General features: G+C 43.2%; 1 protein-coding gene across 5 annotated transcripts in view; it reads right to left on the reverse strand.

The window, feature by feature from the left end:
• MBOAT1 (membrane bound O-acyltransferase domain containing 1) overlaps positions 1-19,461 on the reverse strand; it is a 112,280-nt gene that overhangs the window by 14,615 nt on the left and 78,204 nt on the right. For 4 of the 5 annotated variants that reach the window (XM_047794564.1, XM_047794563.1, XM_047794566.1 and 1 more), the window contains 5 exons: positions 17,497-17,680; positions 14,143-14,335; positions 8,955-9,058; positions 5,980-6,044; positions 4,663-4,795 (listed from right to left, as the gene is read on the reverse strand). In XM_047794564.1, the coding sequence (XP_047650520.1) occupies positions 4,663-4,795; positions 5,980-6,044; positions 8,955-9,058; positions 14,143-14,335; positions 17,497-17,680 (679 nt within the window). The remainder of the gene's footprint in view (positions 1-4,662; positions 4,796-5,979; positions 6,045-8,954; positions 9,059-14,142; positions 14,336-17,496; positions 17,681-19,461) is intronic. The other variant, XM_047794565.1, reaches the window with a different exon arrangement.

Genomic DNA, 19,461 nt, shown 5'->3' on the forward strand with positions numbered 1-19,461 from the left:
TGTGAAGAAAAGTTTCCAGATCACCCAACAGGAAGGCTTCACACAAATCTATGCTTTTATACCCACTAAAATCAACTGAATTAAAGACATCCTAAGAAATAATATTCTGAATGTATTAACAAAATTCTTTAAGTTTGTCCTCGCATCTGCTTTTTAGTTTTCTGAGGCAAGTTGGTATGTGAAAGGGAGAGAAGAAAATGTGTTTTCAATGCACAAATATGTACAATATAGTATGCCAATCAGAATTAATTGTAATTAATTACATCTTAGTTCACACATGTGTCCCAACAAACCATCATCTAACTAAAACATTCTGCAGGAGAGGAACTTTGATTTGCTGCAATAGCCCACCACCTATAAGAACATGCAGGCCTCCTAAAATATTAATAGAACACATGAATTCAAGAATGGAATGAGTGAATAGCTATGCAGGGCTCTTGCATCAGAATAAGAAAGGCCACAAATCTTTATCAAATACTGAAAAAACCACATATTGGGACACAAAGCTAATCTCAATAAATTTAGGAGCATAGAAATTATCTCAAGTATCTTCTCTGACCACAATGCCATGAAATTAGAAATCAACCATGGGAAAAGGAAAGAGAAAAAACCTACTGCATGGAGACTAAACAACATGCTACTAAAAAACCAGTGGGTCAATGAGGAAATCAAGAAGGAAATTAAAAACTACCTTGAAACAAATGATAATGAAGACACAACCGCTCAAAATCTATGGGATGCTACAAAAGCAGTGCTCAGAGGAAAATTTATAGCAATACAGGCCTTTCTCAAAAAAGAAGAAAGATCCCAAATTGACAACTTAACCCTCCACCTAAAGGAATTAGAAAAAGAAGAACAAAAAAGGCCTAAAGTCAGCAGAAGGAAGGAAATTATAAAGATCAAAGAAGAAATCAATAAAATAGAGACTCAAAAAACAATAGAGAAAATTAATAAAACCAAGAGCTGGTTCTTTGAAAAGGTAAACAAAATTGACAAACCCCTGGCCAGACTCACTAAAAAGAGGAAAGAACCCAAATAACCAAAATTATAAATGAAAAAGGAGAAATCACAACGGATACAGCAGAAATACAAAAAACCATAAGAGAATACTATGAACAACTATATGGCAACAAGTTTGACAATCTGGAAGAAATGGACAATTTTCTAGAATCTTACAGCCTGCCAAAACTGAATCAAGTAGAAACAGACCAAGTGAACAAACCGATCACTAGAAATGAAATTGAAGAGGTCATAAAATCACTCCCTACAAATAAAAGTCCAGGACCAGATGGCTTCACAGGTGAATTCTATCAAACATTTAAAGAGGAATTGGTGCCCATCCTCCTTAAATTCTTTCAAAAGGTTGAAGAAGAAGGAATACTCCCAAAGACATTCTATGATGCCACCATCACCCTCATTCCAAAACCAGTCAGAGATACCACCAAAAAAGAAAACTATCGCCCAATATCATTGATGAATATAGATGCAAAAATTCTCAACAAAATCTTAGCCAACCGAATCCAACAACATACCAAAAAAATTATACACCATGACCAGGTTGGGTTCATCCCAGGTTCACAAGGATGGTTCAACATACGCAAATCAATCAGCATCATACACCACATTAACAAAAAAAAAGTCAAAAATCATATGATCATCTCAATAGACGCAGAAAAAGCATTTGACAAAGTCCAATATCCATTCATGATCAAGACCCTCGCCAAAGTGGGTCTAGAGGGAACATTCCTGAATATAATCAAAGCCATTTATGAGAAACCCACAGTAAATATAATCCTCAATGGGGAAAAACTGAAAGCCTTCTCACTCAAATCAGGGATGCCCACTCTCACCACTGCTCTTCAACATAGTTTTGGAAGTCCTAGCCACAGCAATTAGACAAATAAAAGAAATAAAAGGCATCCATATAGGAAGAGAAGAGAGAAAACGGTCACTGTATGCAGATGACATGATACTATACATAGAAAACCCTAAGGACTCAACCCAAAAACTACTTGAACTGATTAATAAATTCAGCAAAGTAGCAGGATAGAAGATTAACATTCAGAAGTCAGTTGCATTTCTATATACCAGCAATGAAATATTAGAAAAGGAATACAAAAATATAATACCTTTTAAAATTGCACCTCACAAAATCAAATACCTCGGAATACACCTGACCAAGGAGGTAAAGGACCTATATGCCGAGAAGTATAAAACTTTAATCAAAGAAATCAAAGAAGATGTAAAGAAATGGAAAGATATTCCATGTTCCTGGATTGGGAAAATCAATATTGTAAAAATGGCCATACTACCCAAAGCAATCTATAGATTCAATGCAATCCCTATCAAATTACCCAGGACATTTTTCACAGAACTAGAACAAACAATCCAAACATTTATATGGAACCGCAAAAGACCCAGAATCGCCAAAGCAATCCTGAGAAACAAAAACCAAGCAGGAGGTATAACTCTCCCAGACTTCAAGAAATACTACAAAGCCACAGTCATCAAGACAGTGTGGTACTGGGATCAAAACAGACAGACAGACTAATGGAACAGAATAGAGAATCCGGAAATAAACCCTGACACCTATGGTCAATTAATCTTTGACAAGGGAGGCAAGAACATCAAATGGGAAAAAGAAAGTCTATTCAGCAAGCATTGCTGGGAAACCTGGACAGCTGCATGCAAAGCAATGAAACTAGAACACACCCTCACACCATGCACAAAAATAAACTCCAAATGGCTGAAAGACTTAAATATATGACAGGATGCCATCAAACTCCTAGAAGAAAACATAGGCAAAACACTCTCTGACATCAACATCATGAATATTTTCTCAGGTCAGTCTCCCAAAGCAATAGAAATTAGAGCGAAAATAAACCCATGGGACCTCATCAAACTGAAAAGCTTTTGCACAGCAAAGGAAACCAAAAAGAAAACAAAAAGACAACTTTCAGAATGGGAGAAAATCGTTTCAAATGATGCAACCGACAAGGGCTTAATCTCTAGAATATATAAACAACTTATACAACCCAGCAGCAAAAAAACCAATCAATCAATGGAAAAATGGGCAAAAGACCTGAAGAGACATTTCTCCAAAGAAGATATACAGATGGCCAACAAACACATGAAAAAATGCTCAACATTGCTGATTATAAGAGAAATGCAAATCAAAACTACCATGAGATATCACCTCACACCAGTCAGAATGGCCATCATTAATAAATCCACAAATAACAAGTGCTGGAGGGGGTGTGGAGAAAAGGGAACCCTCCTACACTGTTGGTGGGAATGTAAACTGGTACAGCCACTATGGAGAACAGTTTGGAGATACCTTAGAAATCTATACATAGAACTTCCATATGACCCCACAATCCCACTCTTGGGCATCTATCCGGACAAAACTCTACTTAAAAGAGACATATGCACCCGCATGTTCATTGCAGCACTATTCACAATAGCCAAGACATGGAAACAACCCAAATGTCCATCGACAGATGAGTGGATTCGGAAGATGTGGTATATATACACAATGGAATACTACTCAGCCATAAAAAAAGAATGACATAATGCCATTTGCAGCAACATGGATGGAGCTAGAGAATCTCATACTGAGTGAAATGAGCCAGAAAGACAAAGACAAATACCATATGATATCACTTATAACTGGAATCTAATATCCAGCACAAATGAACATCTCCTTAGAAAAGAAAATCATGGACTTGGAGAAGAGACTTGTGGCTGCCTGATGGGAGGGGGAGGGAGTGGGAGGGATCGGGAGCTTGGGCTTATCAGACACAACTTAGAATAGATTTACAAGGAGATCCTGCTGAATAGCATTGAGAACTTTGTCTAGATACTCATGTTGCAACAGAAGAAAGGCTGGGGGAAAAATGTAATTGTAATGTATACATGTAAGGATAACTTGATCCCCTTGCTGTACAGTGGGAAAAAAAGAAAAAATAAAAAAATAATAAAAAAATTAAAAAAATATAAAAAAAATACTGAAAAAAAACTCTATACTTGACAATTAGAATACACTGAATTGTAATTATCTACATGTTCATCTCATTCTTTGAGGACAGCCATATTTTTTATTATCCTTGCTCCATAGCCAGCAGATGGTAGGAACAGACAAGGACTAACTGGAAGGCTACCCCCCAAACCTAGAGAACCAGTCTATAAAATTCACAAAGGTCTTTATACAAACTAATTGGATCAGACATGAACGGTCTGAGCAAGCTATAAAAAGTTCCTGTGGCTGCAATCATACGGGCTGCTCAGAGACTGAATTGTTTCTAGGTGTAGGATAATGAAAAGAGAAATTAAGCAGCGTATAAGCAAAATGAAGTCTTACAGAGCCTGTGTTAATTATCATTATAATTAGCAGATTGTATGTTTACAGCCTTTAATGATTAAAAATGTTTTCATCTCTTAAGGCACTAAAAGTCCCTTTGTTTTGCAAACACCCTCTGTAAACAACATGAATTTTATGACCCTATGTTCCTATACACTGAAGTATTTCTATAACAAGAGGACTTGTGTTGATTTTTCAAAACATCATTCCCACCACCCGGACCCTACTCCTGCTGACCTAAAAGACAAACATCCCGGCACCAGATTCCTAAGGAAAAGCCCCCACAACCAAAGGAAGCTTACCGTTCTGGCTGCTAGGGTGACAAGGATTCCAGTTAAGAAGGTGAAATAGTATCCAGGGTAGACACCATGCCACAAGGCAGACAGGATGAAGGTTAGCACGGTGGGGTACCAGGGAACACGCTCATAGCACACTCTGTAAAGAGAGGAACGGATAAGCAGCTGCAGGTCAAACATACTAGAAACCTCCACCTACACCTGCATCTCTCTGGACCACAGCACGGAAAAAATCACGTGACCCATGACTGCGCGCATGCCTGCCCAACCCATTCAGGGCCTTGATGGTACAACCCAAGCAGCCTTGACCTCGAGTGTTCTTAAACACTACCAGATAGACAACTCACAGTAGAATCATTTTGGAAGATACGTGAAGTTTTTACTCTCCATAGAACTAAATGAATCTGTATCTCCTAATGGAGACTCTAGGACACTGGATACACTGGGATGATTTAATATGCAGAAAGAAAAGTTTAGGCTACAATGACTTCCAAAATTAATAGCAATAATATTAAGGGCAAATGTTCCAAAACTGCTTGTGCAAGTCAACTGGAATTATTATACAGTGTCTCCTCTTTTACCTCAACGTTTTAACTTCGGAAAAACGCTACTTGTCAAAAATAGAACCTATAGCTTAATATTTGTATATTCTTCCTGCATTCTTATGATAGGAATAATCACAGGCTAGACTTTGCTGCTTCAAGGATAGCCTATCACTAGCTCCATAAGAAGTAATCTGATTTTGGAATGTGTAGAAAAAAAGGACGGAGAAATAACAAAAGTCCAAAGTTAGACGCGGAAACACGTGGGGTACCATAAAGCTTTCACTGTTAGGGATAAACACAGGGATGTGATGCCGACACAAACCCTCCTTGACATGTGAGCAATAGGCTCTCGTCTAGATAAGAGGCAGCATCACAGAGGTTAAGAGTCAGCTCTGCAGACAGACTGGGCTCGAATCTGCTACTCATTAGCTGTTTGACTTTGGGCAAGTTGCATAACCTCCCTGTGCCTCACTTTCCGCATCTATAAAATGGGGGTGATGACTACCAACATCTCATAGGATTAAGGTGAGCAGTAAATGAGTGCCCGGTGCCTAGTAATGGCAATATTAAGGGTTTGATACATTAAAATAAACATGCTACATCGTGACCTTCTCAAATCACTACATATTTACTTTTTCATTTACCCAGCATAGATGTTAATAGCAAACAAAAGTGTCAGATGACAGTACCACTGGCAGACGATTGCTGTTCATCAAATGATGCCCATCTAAACATATGCCAGGGCCATGAATAATGAGGTCGTTTTTGTTTTTCTTACCGCTTCAGCCAAGTAGCTGTCTGAATATTCCAGTTTTCTAAGTACATTTTGAAACTTGTGGCAGTCTAGAAAGGAGAAAATAACACCTATAATTAGCTTTAAAAATACCTCAAGAAATGGAAAGTCCTCCCCCGAATTTCCCTGGCAGCAGATTAGATGGGGTTATTTCAACAGTGACTAGAGTCAAGAGCAGATCAGCTGTTCCATGGTACACAGTAAAATGTTCTGCTGTTTATAAGATCGCCTTTGCAACTAAAACTTGGCTTGCCAAGTCTCGATGTTTCTCAAAATCTATTTTCAAATTAGAGGACGACTGAAAGAATGTTTTGTGGGTTTTCCATTCTGGTTAAACACAAATTTTAAGTCATCAGAATTTTAAAATGAAACACTCTAAAACGGGGTTTGCCATGGGAAAAGCTTAATCATGTGAATTCAGTGCCTTTACGGAGACAGCTTGCATTTAATTGTCATCTTTCACTAAGAGGCCACCTGTAAACTAGGTCAGTCTTATGAAGTTATTCTACAAATAGCTTCACAGGTTCAAACACTTCCAGTTGCATCTAGAATAGTATGAGATTTTATGCATGAAGGAGTCACAATACAGAAAACAAATATCACCCAACTGGCAATGATGCAGGTAAATAAACCACTGAGGAAGAGAGATTCCAAGATAAGCCATTAACTGGGTGTTCTCATTCAAAAAACAAATTCACAAAAAACAAAAACCAAGACTTCTCATAATCAAAGGCTGGTGGCATAAAGCATGAAGCAAACCTTCCAGAGCCAGAATTCCTAATGAAGGTGGAAAGTGCAAATGTCACTTTTTTCTGTTTCGACTGTAAGAAAGTCTCAGGCCACCTATATACCAAAAAGGAGAGGGAGTGAGGTAACAGACTGAAGATAGACAGATTTTTGTACTATGAATTTTTAATTTCAAAACGCTAAGGAGTTTTATGTAGCTGTTTAGCTATCTTCTGCAGCTAACAAAAAATAGAACACAATGGAAGAGTATGAAAAAAAGAATGTATATATATGTATGACTGGGTCCCTTTGCTGTACAGCAGAAATCAAAGGAACAGTGTAAATCAACTGTACTTTAATAAAAACTTAAACAGGTGGACACACGGCCTTAACTAAACCAGACACCCTGGGTTTCCTTTAGCTCCTTGTTCTGTATCAGCTTCAGTGGAAATACCAGCTTTCACCTTCTGGTCTTCTTTTATAATATTTACCTCAGCCCTTTACCCAGAACACATGTCCACAGTGACAGGCGTCCGTCTTCCGGTGCACAGTCGAGGAGAAAGGGAGCCACCTGAAGGACGTGACCCACGGCACTCCAGAGCACCCAGCCGCCAGCCCAAGAGTTTTGAGGGACAGAAGAATTTTAGTGGGGAAAGGAAGGTAAGTGATAATACATTGTGCTCTGACAACATCGCTATAGAAAAACAAGAGAGGTGGTTCTTGAAGCTGGGGCTTGTCCTTTCAAAATGAAGAGAAGGGTCAAGAGGGCAGAGATTGTCCCCCACGCCCCTCCCTGTGACCTAGTTTCCACCTGGGGTGGTGGCAGGCGCTCAGGCTCCACATCTCATGTTTCCTGCCCTACACTGGCATCTTGTTTTTTTGTTTTTTTGTTTTTTTTAGGGCTGCACCTGCGGCATATGCAGGTTCCCAGGCTAGGGGTCACCTTAGAGCTGCAGCTACCACCCTACACCAAAGCTATAGCAATTTCAGAGCTGAGCCGCATCTACAACCTACACCACAGCTCATGGTAACACTGGATCCTTAACCCACTGAGTGAGGCCAGGGATTGAACCCACATCCTCATGGATACAAGTCAGGTTCTTAACCTGGTGAGCTACAACAGGAACTCCTAGACATGCCCCTTCTCCCCCAGCTCTCCGGTGTGGCACTCTGCTTGCCCAGAGATGGGTGGGGAATCGTGACCAACAGAAACCCTGAGTGATCTGGCTACAGAACCAACACTTCCGTATGTAGGTATCACCCCTTCACTCCCATCCAGCTCAAAGGAGGAAAGGGTCCAAGACCTGGCATTCTTTTCGGCTCCGAGGGATGACAATGCTGGGGAAACCAAGAAGGATGTGGCCCCCAAGACACCACCTTAAGAGATGGAAACATATCGAGAGCTGTGATGCAGGAACAAAACCAGCAAAAGAGAAAAACCACACTAACTCCAGTGGCCTAAAAAGGTGTGCGCCATGACAATTCTTAAAAGCGAAATGTGTCATCAGTGTCTCCAAAGGAATCACAGAAGACTTGCAATACTGAAATCTAAACACAACTGCTAGTCTATATCCTTGACTGAGGAGAGGAGAATGTGAACAAGAGAAGATGACATCGGTACTGTCCAGGAATGTAAGCAACAAAAAGACTTTCCTGGCTTTTTTTTCAGATTGTTCACGGGTCATTATTCCTTGAACCATTAATACTACCAAGAAAAAAAATAAATAAATAAAAATAAAAATAATAAAAAAATGAAAAATAAATAAAAAAAATGGAGTTCCCGTCGTGGCGCAGTGGTTAACGAATCCGACTAGGAACCATGAGGTTGCGTGTTCGGTCCCTGCCCTTGCTCAGTGGGTTAACGATCCGGCGTTGCCGTGAGCTGTGGTGTAGGTTGCAGACGCGGCTCGGATCCACCGTTGCTGTGGGTCTGGCGTAGGCCGGTGGCTACAGCTCCGATTCGACCCCTAGCCTGGGAACCTCCATATGCCGCGGGAGCGGCCCAAGAAATAGCAAAAAGACAAAAAAAAAAAAAAAAAAAAAAAAAACAACTACCAAGAAAGTAGGTATCTTTAAAAAAAAGAATAAAAGCTCCAAGATACAAAATGTCCCAGAGGCTGGACATTTTGATGGCAAATTCTTCTTGGACACTGATGAATGTCCAAGGATACCACCGTCAAAGCAAACTGCTTTATTCATGATGGCAGCTTGATTCCAAAGCATGATGAACTCACCTCAATTTTCCAGATGTTTAGGTTAGAAAGCAGGTCCCAAGAGAAATTTCCATTCTTATCCACTCCGCTGAACCCAAAGCCAGCTGCATTATTCACTGCATCAGCTACGGTTTTTAAAACAACACATTAGGACATGGAACAAAAGTCATATTGCTGCTTCAAAAGATCCGAAAAGTCTGTCTCACTTTAAGATGAAGAGATATGTGGAACTATCCTTGGAAAAGAACCCCTCCCCCAATTTAAAGGAACTTGTATCATTAGTAAGCAGAGTTTCGGCTTTTTGGAGACCCCCAACTTTTATTCATTCACTAGCATTTACTGAGCATCTGCTAAGTAAGAAGGCAGGTGCTAGGAGCTCATAGAATGCAAACTGAAAAGAGAAATGAAACAAAAAGAAGGAAATAAGAGGACTTAGTGACCAACTTGATAGAAGGGGAGAAAGGGGAAAATACATGGAAGCTCAGAAGCAGAGACCAGAAGATTTGGGGACCCCCATCCAAGAGCTGTCATTAAATATGGCAGGATGGAGGCTGACAGCATGACCCCAGATGGGGGATTAGCTCTGAAAGAGAAACTGGAGCTCGTTCTGGACATGTTAAGCATGACAGGCCAGTAGGATTCTGGGGGAAGGGGGAGGGTGGCAAGACAAAGTTAGAAATATTTAGAATCCAAGAAAAAGCACAGAGAGATGTGAATTTGGGGCCAGCTGCTGCAGAGGCCACAGGGAGACACAGTCACCAAGCCATCCTACCCACAAAGTCAGTCTGAAAGTTCCTGTGTCCATCTTTATGCCACTTCACCAAACTCTACAAAAATGTCTCCCTGCAGTATTTCATTTCTAATCAATTCCTTAAAGAAATTTTTTCCAATCAAAAAGAGACATGATTGGAGTTCCCGTCGTAGTGCAGTGGAAATGAATCAGACTGGGAACCATGAGATTGCGGGTTCGATCCCTGGCCTTAAAAAAAAAAAAAAGTGAAAACAAAAGATGATGAGGCTTGCATCCAGTATTGCTGTGGCTGTGGTATAGGCTGGTAGCTGCAGCTCTGATTCAAGCCCTAGCCTGGGAACTTCCATATGCTGCGAGTGCGACCCTAAAAAGAAAAGCAAACAAAAACAACTAAGAAGCAAATGAATGAAGTCAAAATTTGAGAGCTAGGGGAGATCTCAGAAAAACCTTTCCTTCCCAAAGCTCCATTCACTCTGTTTCTGTAGGGGCTCAGGTCCAACACAAGCTGGACTTCTGAAGAAAAACCACCCGCTCTCAGTTTGCTGTCTTTACTTTTGGCAGAGGTGGTGATTTAGTGTTGCTTTTCTTGGCTTCAGTGTAAAATGACCTGGTTTCTTTGAGAAGAAAGGAGGAAAAGTACTGAGTCCTGCTATGACTTTCTCCCACCCTGACTAGAGGGAAACTCAGTGGCAAAGAAAAAGAGGCACAAAACCCGTTTAAAAAGCAATCATTTAAAATGTGCAGGTGCAGGAGTTCCTGTTGTGGCTCAGTGATAACAAACCAGACTAGTATCCATGAGGATGCAGGTTCGAACACTGGTTTTGCTCTGGCTTAAGGATCTGGCATTGCCATGGTCTGTGGCATAGATCGCAGATGTGGCTCAGATCCCGCGTTGCTGTGACTGTGGTGTAGGCCAGCGGCTACAGCTCCGGTTTGACTCCTAGCCTGGGAACGTCCATATGCCGCAGAGGCGGACCTAAAAAAAAAAGACAACTAAAATGTGTGGGTGCAAACTGCAAATGACAGAAATAAACTAAACCAGGAGAGGACAAGCCCTTCGCAGGGACCCGCAGAGTTTGTGGAGGTGGACTTCCTGCTTCCACCTTCAGCCTGGTACAACTGCTCAGGTCCAAAGAAGAGAGTAACCGAGAGTAACCTTTTTTTTTTTTTTTTTGGCGCTTACAATCTTCCCAGGATGCCCTAAAGCAGGGCACAGACACTGCTCGTTGAATGCTCTCAATTGTGTGCCGATAGTGGCTCAGGGTGGGAGAGGCGGACCCTCTGGGTCCCTTTGCCCCCTTGAGAAGGGGCTCAATTCACGGCTTCAGAAGACCCGTCTAACTTCTAGAAACCTATTCTCCAGTAGACCATAGATATAATAATGGTACCTATTTTAAAGGGATGTTGAAAGGATAAAACCAAATTGGGTATGCGAAAAGTGCATGGCACAGGGCTTGGCCACTTTTGCTAAGAAGAGGACTACAGCTTAGTGATGTTAACTTTTTTCTTTTTTTCTTTTTTTTTTTTTTTTTTGCTTTTTAAAGCCACGCCTACAGCATATAGATGTTCCTAGGCTAGGGGTTGAATGAGACCTACAGCTGCCAACCCATGCCACAGCCACAGCCTCAGCCACGCCAGAGCCAAGTCTACAACCTACACCACACAGCTCACGGCAATGCCAGATGGCTGACCCATTGAGTGAGGCCGGGGATCAAACCTGCATCCTCACGGATACCAGTTGAGTTCATAACCCACTGAGCCACAGTGGGAACTCCAGTGATGTTAGCACTCAGATCACTCAGGTGGTAAACAACGCCAGAGTCTAAATGCTAGAACTCCAGAGACATCAGAAAGGCAACTGAAGAAGAAACAGGAGGAACAACTCTCGGAACCCCTGCATCCAGACAACCGCAGAATCCCGGCTCCCCTGAGCGCCCTCTGCTTCAATATGTCCAAAACTGGTTTTTGCCTGGGAGCAGTTAAAGGTTCTTGGTTCACTAGTCCCAAGCTGGCTTCACTGGCATTGTACACAGCTTTACCCTATTACTGAAGATAAACTCATTTGAACACCCATATTTTGGAGTTTGTGATGTTTAGAACACAATCTGGGCTAAAACTGGGTCTCACTAATTAGTACTAATTAGTGAGGGAAAAACAACCAGCTTTGTACACTAAGTCCAAAGAAAATCGCTGTAGTCTTTCAATAGGATTGGTAAGTAGAACTGGTTTATACAGTGCAACTCAGCTGAGATCCATCAAGAGGCCAGCTTTAAGGATTAAATTTATAATCATGTATAATTAGTACATCAATTATATGTAAATGGTGTTTTAAGGAGCTGGATAAAACAGTTATTTGGTTAAGCAGTTTAAATATTCCCTGTTACACTACTCACTGCTGCTTTATTCATAAATAATACAAAGGTTAATTTCAGACCAGCCCATGCAATCTTAACTACAACAAACTTCAAATTGAGGCCACACAAATTAATGAGGTGTTTCTATTGAAGCTACCAAAAACAATAAAGGGGGGAGGGGTGGAGGCAGAAAACCACATCCACAGAGAAAGCCAGCCACAAAAAGGGTTACTTCTCCAAATACGGGGTCACTCCCCAAAAGGCAAGATGATGCCAGACACCCCTGTGCCCTGAAGCCCCCTCCCCACCCAGGTCCCCACCAGCACAACCCACCTCGTGTTAGACTCTCCCTATGAGGCCACGGAATGGCCCTTCTTTCCTCCTTACAATCAGGAGCTGATTTAGTCCAGAAGCCAGCCTATAAGCCCTGGGAGGCAGGATATGGGGCGGTGAGGGGAAGGAGAGGGGGAAAGAAAAGGAGGGTAAGTGAAGAAGTAGGAGGTAGTAAGGAAGTGAGAGAGTCTGTCTTACACACACACACAAGGTTAGAGCAAAGCAAAAATTCTATTTCACATAGAAAACTATGCCCACTATTCCAAGTAGGGGTCCATCCAGAGTAGACATATAATGCCTCTCTAAGAAGGAAATTATTTTCTAATCACGAAGCATCTGCAGAAAAAGGAACCGGATACAAGGAGACTCTGGAAGCCTCCCCCAAGGACCAATCCATATACATCATCTCCTCTGGAGTCCTAGCACTGGGACAGCTCATCCAGTGTACGGTCTGGTTGCTGGACATGTCCTGAGGGTTGAGAAGACGCCTGCCTCATCTCTGCGTTCCCCACAGCACTGAGCCTGGTACTCAACAAAAACTCCTTCCATGAAACCCAATGTGACCAGAAACAGAATTCCCCATACGGCAAATTTTAGAAACAGTCCACGTCTCTCTCTGGTCAAGTGTGACATAAATACTGCGCCAGACTGACTCACCTCTGAACACTTTGACCTTTAAAAGTAATTTGGAGGGAGTTCCCACTGTGGCTCAGCCATAATGAACCGATTATCCCTGAGGATGTGGATTCAATCCCTGGCGTCCCAGTGGGCTAAGGATCTGGTATTGCTGTGAGCTTCAGTGTAGGTTGCAGACACAGCTCAGATCCTGCACTGCTATGGCTGTGGGTAGGCCAATAGCTGTGGCTCTGATTCGACCCCTAACCTGAGAACTTCCATATGCCACATGTGTGGCCCTGAAAAGTAAAAAAAATAATAATTTGGAAAATAATATTTTAAAAAAGAATGTGGATAGATGTATGACTGAGTCACTTTGATATACAGCAGAAATTGGTACCACATTGTAAATCAACTGTACTTTAATTAAAAAATAGCAATTTGGATGAGGAGCCAGGAAGAGAGGAAGGGGGAGGTTATTACTTTGTTTGATGGACAGAGTTTCTATTTCAGGTGATGCAAAAAGTTCTGGAGATGGATGGTGGTGACGGTTGCACAATATTGTGAATGAATGTGATGCCATTAAATTGTCCACCACAGATGGTTTAAATGGTAAATTTTATGTTATGTCTAATTTATCACAATAACACAAATAATAAATGAAAAAAAAATAAGTCGCTACAAACTTGATTTGGGGGCTAAAAACCTGGAGCATGAAACAAGATGAGGATATGGCTGCTTGGCTTTACCAAACTACTTTGCCGTTCCTGGTAAGTAAACCGAAGCTTTACTGCTCACTTGAACAAAGGCTTAAATTTTTCCTGTCTAAAATTCCTTTTTTTTAAATTTATTATTTGATTTTTTTTCTTAGGGCCGCACTTGCCGCACATGGAAGTTCCCAGGCCAGGGATCGAATCAGAGCTACAGCTGCCAGACTGCATCACAGCCACAGCAACGCGGGAACCCTTAAAGAAGGGAGTGAGGCCAGGGATCACATCTGCCTCATGGACACCACTCGGTTTCTTAATCCACTTGGCCACAACAGGAACTCCAGTATTGGACTCTTTTTTAATGAGGTGATCCAAATGCTGGTCTGGCCAAACCCCCCAAGGATTATCATTATTTTCTGCATTTAGCACCACGCCCTCCAACTTACCTAACGTCCAGGCGAAGTAATACTTGGGCTTCGAGGCCTGCATGACAACGTATAAGTAGCAGAGTCGAGTCAGAAAGTTTGCCTTATGAACAAACCAGTCGTCAACCAGGCAGGTGACGGGGAAGGTCTTGGTAAGAGTCAAAAACAAAAGGAGAGACACCAAGGTCATGCACAACTTGTGTATCACGGCTCCCTGGAAATGGGGGGAGAAAATGAGTATAGCCATGCAGAAGATTCTGGTAGGAGGAAAACAATTTTGGTGAGGGCACATTAAGAACAAGGCAGGTCCGTGGAGCTCCCCTGGTGGCTTAGTAGGTTAAGAACCTGACTAGTGTCCATGAGGATGCAGATTCAATCCCTAGCCTCCCACAGGGGGTTAAGGATCTGGCGTTGCTACCAGCTGCATTGTAGGTGGCAGGTGAGGCCTGGATCTTGCATTGCTGTGGCTGTGGTGTAGGCTGGCAGTTGTAGCTCCGATTGGACCCCTCAGCCCAGGAACCTCCATATGCTGAGGGTGCAGCCCTAAAAAAAAGAAAAAAAAAAAAAAGAACAAAGCTGGTCCATAGCTGCTTTGGCAATATTTTCTAGAGGGAGCAGCAACAGGCACCCTTCCTTGGGCATGGATCAGATGATGGGCCCATGTGCGATATTTAGATGCAGAATACAGCTCTGCCCCCTGACGGATCTAAAACAGAGGAAACCTTTTACTAGCAAATTCTACCAACAAAGGGCAGGTGGCTTGATCACCCACAATGTAAGAGAAATCAGTAACGTTACAGGGTGGCAGTCTTCCATCAGAAAGAAAGACCCATTGGCTTCCAGTTGTGCAGCCCGTGGAGCCAAGGAAATGGGTTTGTAGCTCGGAAGGTGTCTGTGCCTGCGATTCCAGGTCTTACTTATGGGGGCAGGTGGTGAGAAGCTTTAGAAAACCTCTCTGGATGGTTTGCATACACTCTGCTCTGGGGTTAAGGTGTCCTGAGGATTTAAATTCCTCTGGGTGGAGTCGTTCTGCCCCGTTCCTCTAACTCCCGAGAAAGGCATTTAACATCAGCGATTACAGTTCCCAACTGTAAAGACAGACTGTTTGCAATACAGGGATGGTCACAGCACCTCCCTCAATGGCGTGGTGGCTTGGAGTTTCTGAGCAGGAACTTCACCGGGTTCTGAGAACAGTGCCCGGCTCCCCGTTAAGGGCACATCATGCTGAACTGTGACGACACCGCCGAGGGGGCACGACTGGTGCGAGCCAGCCCCTCCCATTGATGTGTCTTTAGCCAAAATGCGGCCTCACCACTGCACGTTTCGGGTGCCCACATATGCAAGTGTCTCCTTGGAGGGTGATGTGAAGACTCTGAAAATTATTATTTTCCCAGTAAAAGCACGTGAAACCCAGCACGGCCTCAAAACACCTGTGGGGACTTTGATGTCTCAAAGCCCTGGGTACTTCACTCCTAGATTGCGTCAATAAAGATGACTTTGGAGCTGAGACATCTAACCATAAAGTACGGAAGGCTTGACTGTATCAAAACTCTCTGAAAAGGAGGAGTTCTCACTGTGGCGCAGTGGAAACAAATCCGACTAGTATCCATGAGGATGCAGGTTCCACCCCTGCCCTTGTTCAGTGGGTCAGCCATCTGGCATTGCTGTGGCTGTGGTATAAGCTAGGCTGGCAGCTACAGGTCTGATTCCACCCCTAGCCTGGGAACTTCCATATGCCTCGAGTGCAGCCCTAAAAAAGCAAAACAAAACAAAACTCTCTGAAAACACAGGCTTAATTAATCAGTCATTTAAATTTTCAAGTACTTAATTTTGCCTAAATGTTAGCATTTTGAAAAGATTTAAACTATCCTTGGCGTTCCCATCGTGGCTCAGGGGTTAACGAATATGACTAGGAACGATGAGGTTGCGGGTTTGATCCCTGGCCTTGCTCAGTGGGTTAAGGATCCAGCATTGCCGTGAGCTGTGGTGTAGGTTGCAGATGCGGCTTGGACCTGGCATTGCTATGGCTCTGGCATAGGCCAGTGGCTACAGCTCCCATTAGACCCCTAGCCTGGGAATCTCCATATGCCGCGGGAGCGGCCCTAGAAAAAGCAAAAAGACAAAAAAAAAAAAAAAAGATTTAAACTATCCTCAATTTCTCCCTTTCTAATGTTCCCCTTCCTTCAATCAATTAAAAATTTCCCTGCAGGAGTTCCCTTTGTGGCTCAGTGGTTAACAAACCTGACTAGGATCCATGAGGATTCAGATTCAATCCCTGGCCTTGCTCAGTGGGTTAAGGATCCAGCCTTGCCATGAGCTCTCGTGTAGGCTGCAGACCCCGCTCGGATCCCGTTTTGCTGTGGTGTAGGCCAGCGGCTGTGGCTCCAATTCGACCCCTAGCCTGGGAACCTCCATATGCTGCAGCCTGAAAAAGCAAAATAAAAATAATAATAATAATAAAAAAAGTACAACATCAAAAAAAAAAATTCCCTTCAATATAGGATTTTTTTTTTTGTCTTTTTGCTATTTCTTAGGCCGCGCCCACGGCATATGGAGATTCCCAGGCTAGGGGTCTAATCGGAGCAGTAGCCACCGGCCTACGCCAGAGCCATAGCAACGCGGGATCCGAGCCGCGTCTGCAACCTACACCACAGCTCACGGCAACGCCGGATCCTTAACCCACTGAGCAAGGGCAGGGATCGAACCCACAACCTCATGGTTCCCAGTTGGATTCGTTAACCACTGCGCCACGACGGGAACTCCCAATATAGGATATTTGATCTGAAGAAATTTAGCATATTTTCGAAGTTCAATGAATTATCCTCACATTGACTAATTTGAAATTAATACATTTCAGATGAAAATTAAAATACAGTTTCAAAAAAAACCCTCAAAGTCAATGAAACCAAGCTACAGGCACAGGGGTGCAAAACTGGTTTCCCCTGCTATACACAGGCTCTGCAATAAAAAGCACATTTATTCTGTCCCCACTCGCTCCTTCTCCACCTTTTATGCCTGATTATCCTCTGGCTGCCTATGAATTTCTATTTGTAAAGACAAAACACTCATAAATTTGAATGTGTTTACTAGCACCATGGTGGGCACCAAATATTGGCTGGTTGGCTAGTAGATTAATTGTTTTAATATTCCCAGCCAATGGGCTTTTCCATGAAATAAACATCTATTGCACCAACACAGAGAACTACCACAAATAAACACCAATACTGGTATTTTAAATGGGGAAAAAAGTCATCGGCCAAGTTTTCTGGTAAAGTATTTGGCATTTTAAGTAGAACGATTACTAGTGACAGTCAGCCTGGCAGCAAAGCTCTATTTTTTGGACCTCTGGGTAAAGACCTGGCACTAGAAACTTACAGTGGGAGAAGGTTCTGGCAGGCTGTGGAAGCCTTTTTCCTTCCAGTTCACTTCCAGCAACTTCATGTGTGTGTGTCTCCCCTCAATGAAGGCGACATAGTCCTTGAAGTTGTTACAAGGGCCAGCTATGACACTCATGAAGTTGAGAAGGTAGCTTAAGTATTCCAAAAACGAGGGTTTTGCTCTGCGGAAAGGAAACAAAAAGTTGAAGAGTCTTCAGTCTTTGATTTTTCTTTCATATTTGCAAACATGCCAGTTGTAAACACAGGTGTTGTCTTTCTAGGTTATGAAATGCGACGTGATCTTTCCTTGTTCTGGTTCTTTGAAAATCCACCTGAGAGAGAAATCTAGTTGAATGAGGCGGGTGGCTGTGAGAAGGCACAGCGCTCCATAGCGCCCTCTGCTGGCCAACCGCAGCTATAAACACGGAGGGCCAGGACTCGGGCAAAGCCAAGGAAGGCTGAGGCTGGGGAAAGGCACTTTCCCAACAACCTCAGCCTTCTGTCTACCAGAGAAAATCAAGATTATGCACTGAAAGCGGGGTGGGAACCTGACCTCACCAGAGCTGCTTTGAAATGGGAAGACTCCCTCCCAGCTGCCAAGATAAATACAAAACAAACGATGGGGGGAACGGGTTTCCACTCGAGGCGACGGCACAAAATTACTGCTGAACAGTCTCTTGTCTGCTTTGGCGTCCAGGCACGAGGTCCTGGACAACAGACAAGAGTAGTGGCAGGAGAAAATGCTGCAGAGACCCGTTCTGTCTAGTGTTTTCATAGCATTTTAAAGGGCACGCTCTTCTAGAGGGACAGAATTGTGGGGAAAGGTTTCCTAAAAGGCAACAGCTAACCGGTCACCGAAATTACGCCCTGGAGCCTTGCCACCTGCACGATGCTTAGATGCTTAGCGAACTTAATGCATTATATTTTCCAATGGTTCTTCCTACCGACTCCTTAATGAAGGAAGAAAGCACTCCATGTCCTCACCACTGGGGACCCTCTCCCTCATCCCAGTTATTTCCTGGTACCCCGGTAGGGCCCGTCCCTAGGTGCCACATGCCACTTCCACTCCCCTGTGTTATCCTCCTACTGCACCCCGCCTCTCTCCCTCTCCAGCGCCCACCCCCTTTCCCCTCTGCATCAACACGGGCCCAAGTTTCCTTCAGCCTTCAGCTTCCACCTCCTTCCTTCCCATTCCCAGCCCACATGTCCACCTCCAACCCTACTTCCTGTCGTCTTCTCCATGCCAGCATCTAATCATACTGACGTGCACTGAGAGTTAACTGTCTCTTGAGGACCCCCAGGTTCATGTGCAATAAGAATGATTCTGAAGAGACTGAACAATCCCAGCAAAGGAGAATCCTGCAAAAGGAACACAATTACAGAACTCTGTATCCTTTGGCCTGGTGCTCTCACTTCTGGGAATCTCTCCTACAGCTATAACTATATATGTAGATCCATTTAAAACGACCCATGGGAGCTCCCGCTGTGGTGTAATGGGATGGGCAGCATCTTGGGAGCACTAGGATGTGGGTTCAGTCCCTGGCCCGGCACCACTGGTTAAGAATCCAGCGTCACCACAGCTGTGGCTTAGTTTATGGCTATGGCTCGGTTTTGATCCCTGGCCCAAGAGCTCCATGTGCCATGGGACAGCCAAAAAAAGAAAATAAAATGACCTATGGACAAGGTAACCACGGCTTACCATTTATAAAAGCCATAGACTGGAATTCCCACTGTGGCTCAGCAGGTTAAGAACCTAACATAGTATCCATGAGGATGTGGGCTGGATCCCTGGCCTTGCCAAGTGGGTTAAGGATCCGGTGTTGCCACCAGCTGCGGCATGCAGATCCTGCGTTGCTGTGGCTGTGGCGTAGGCCAGTAGCTACAGCTCTGACTGCGAACGTCCACATGCCCGCAGGTGCAGCCATTAAAAGCAAAAAAAAAAAAAAAAAAAAAGACTGGTATA

This window comes from Phacochoerus africanus, chromosome 9 (genome assembly GCF_016906955.1).
Source record: "Phacochoerus africanus isolate WHEZ1 chromosome 9, ROS_Pafr_v1, whole genome shotgun sequence".
NCBI classification, from domain to species: Eukaryota; Metazoa; Chordata; class Mammalia; order Artiodactyla; family Suidae; genus Phacochoerus; species Phacochoerus africanus.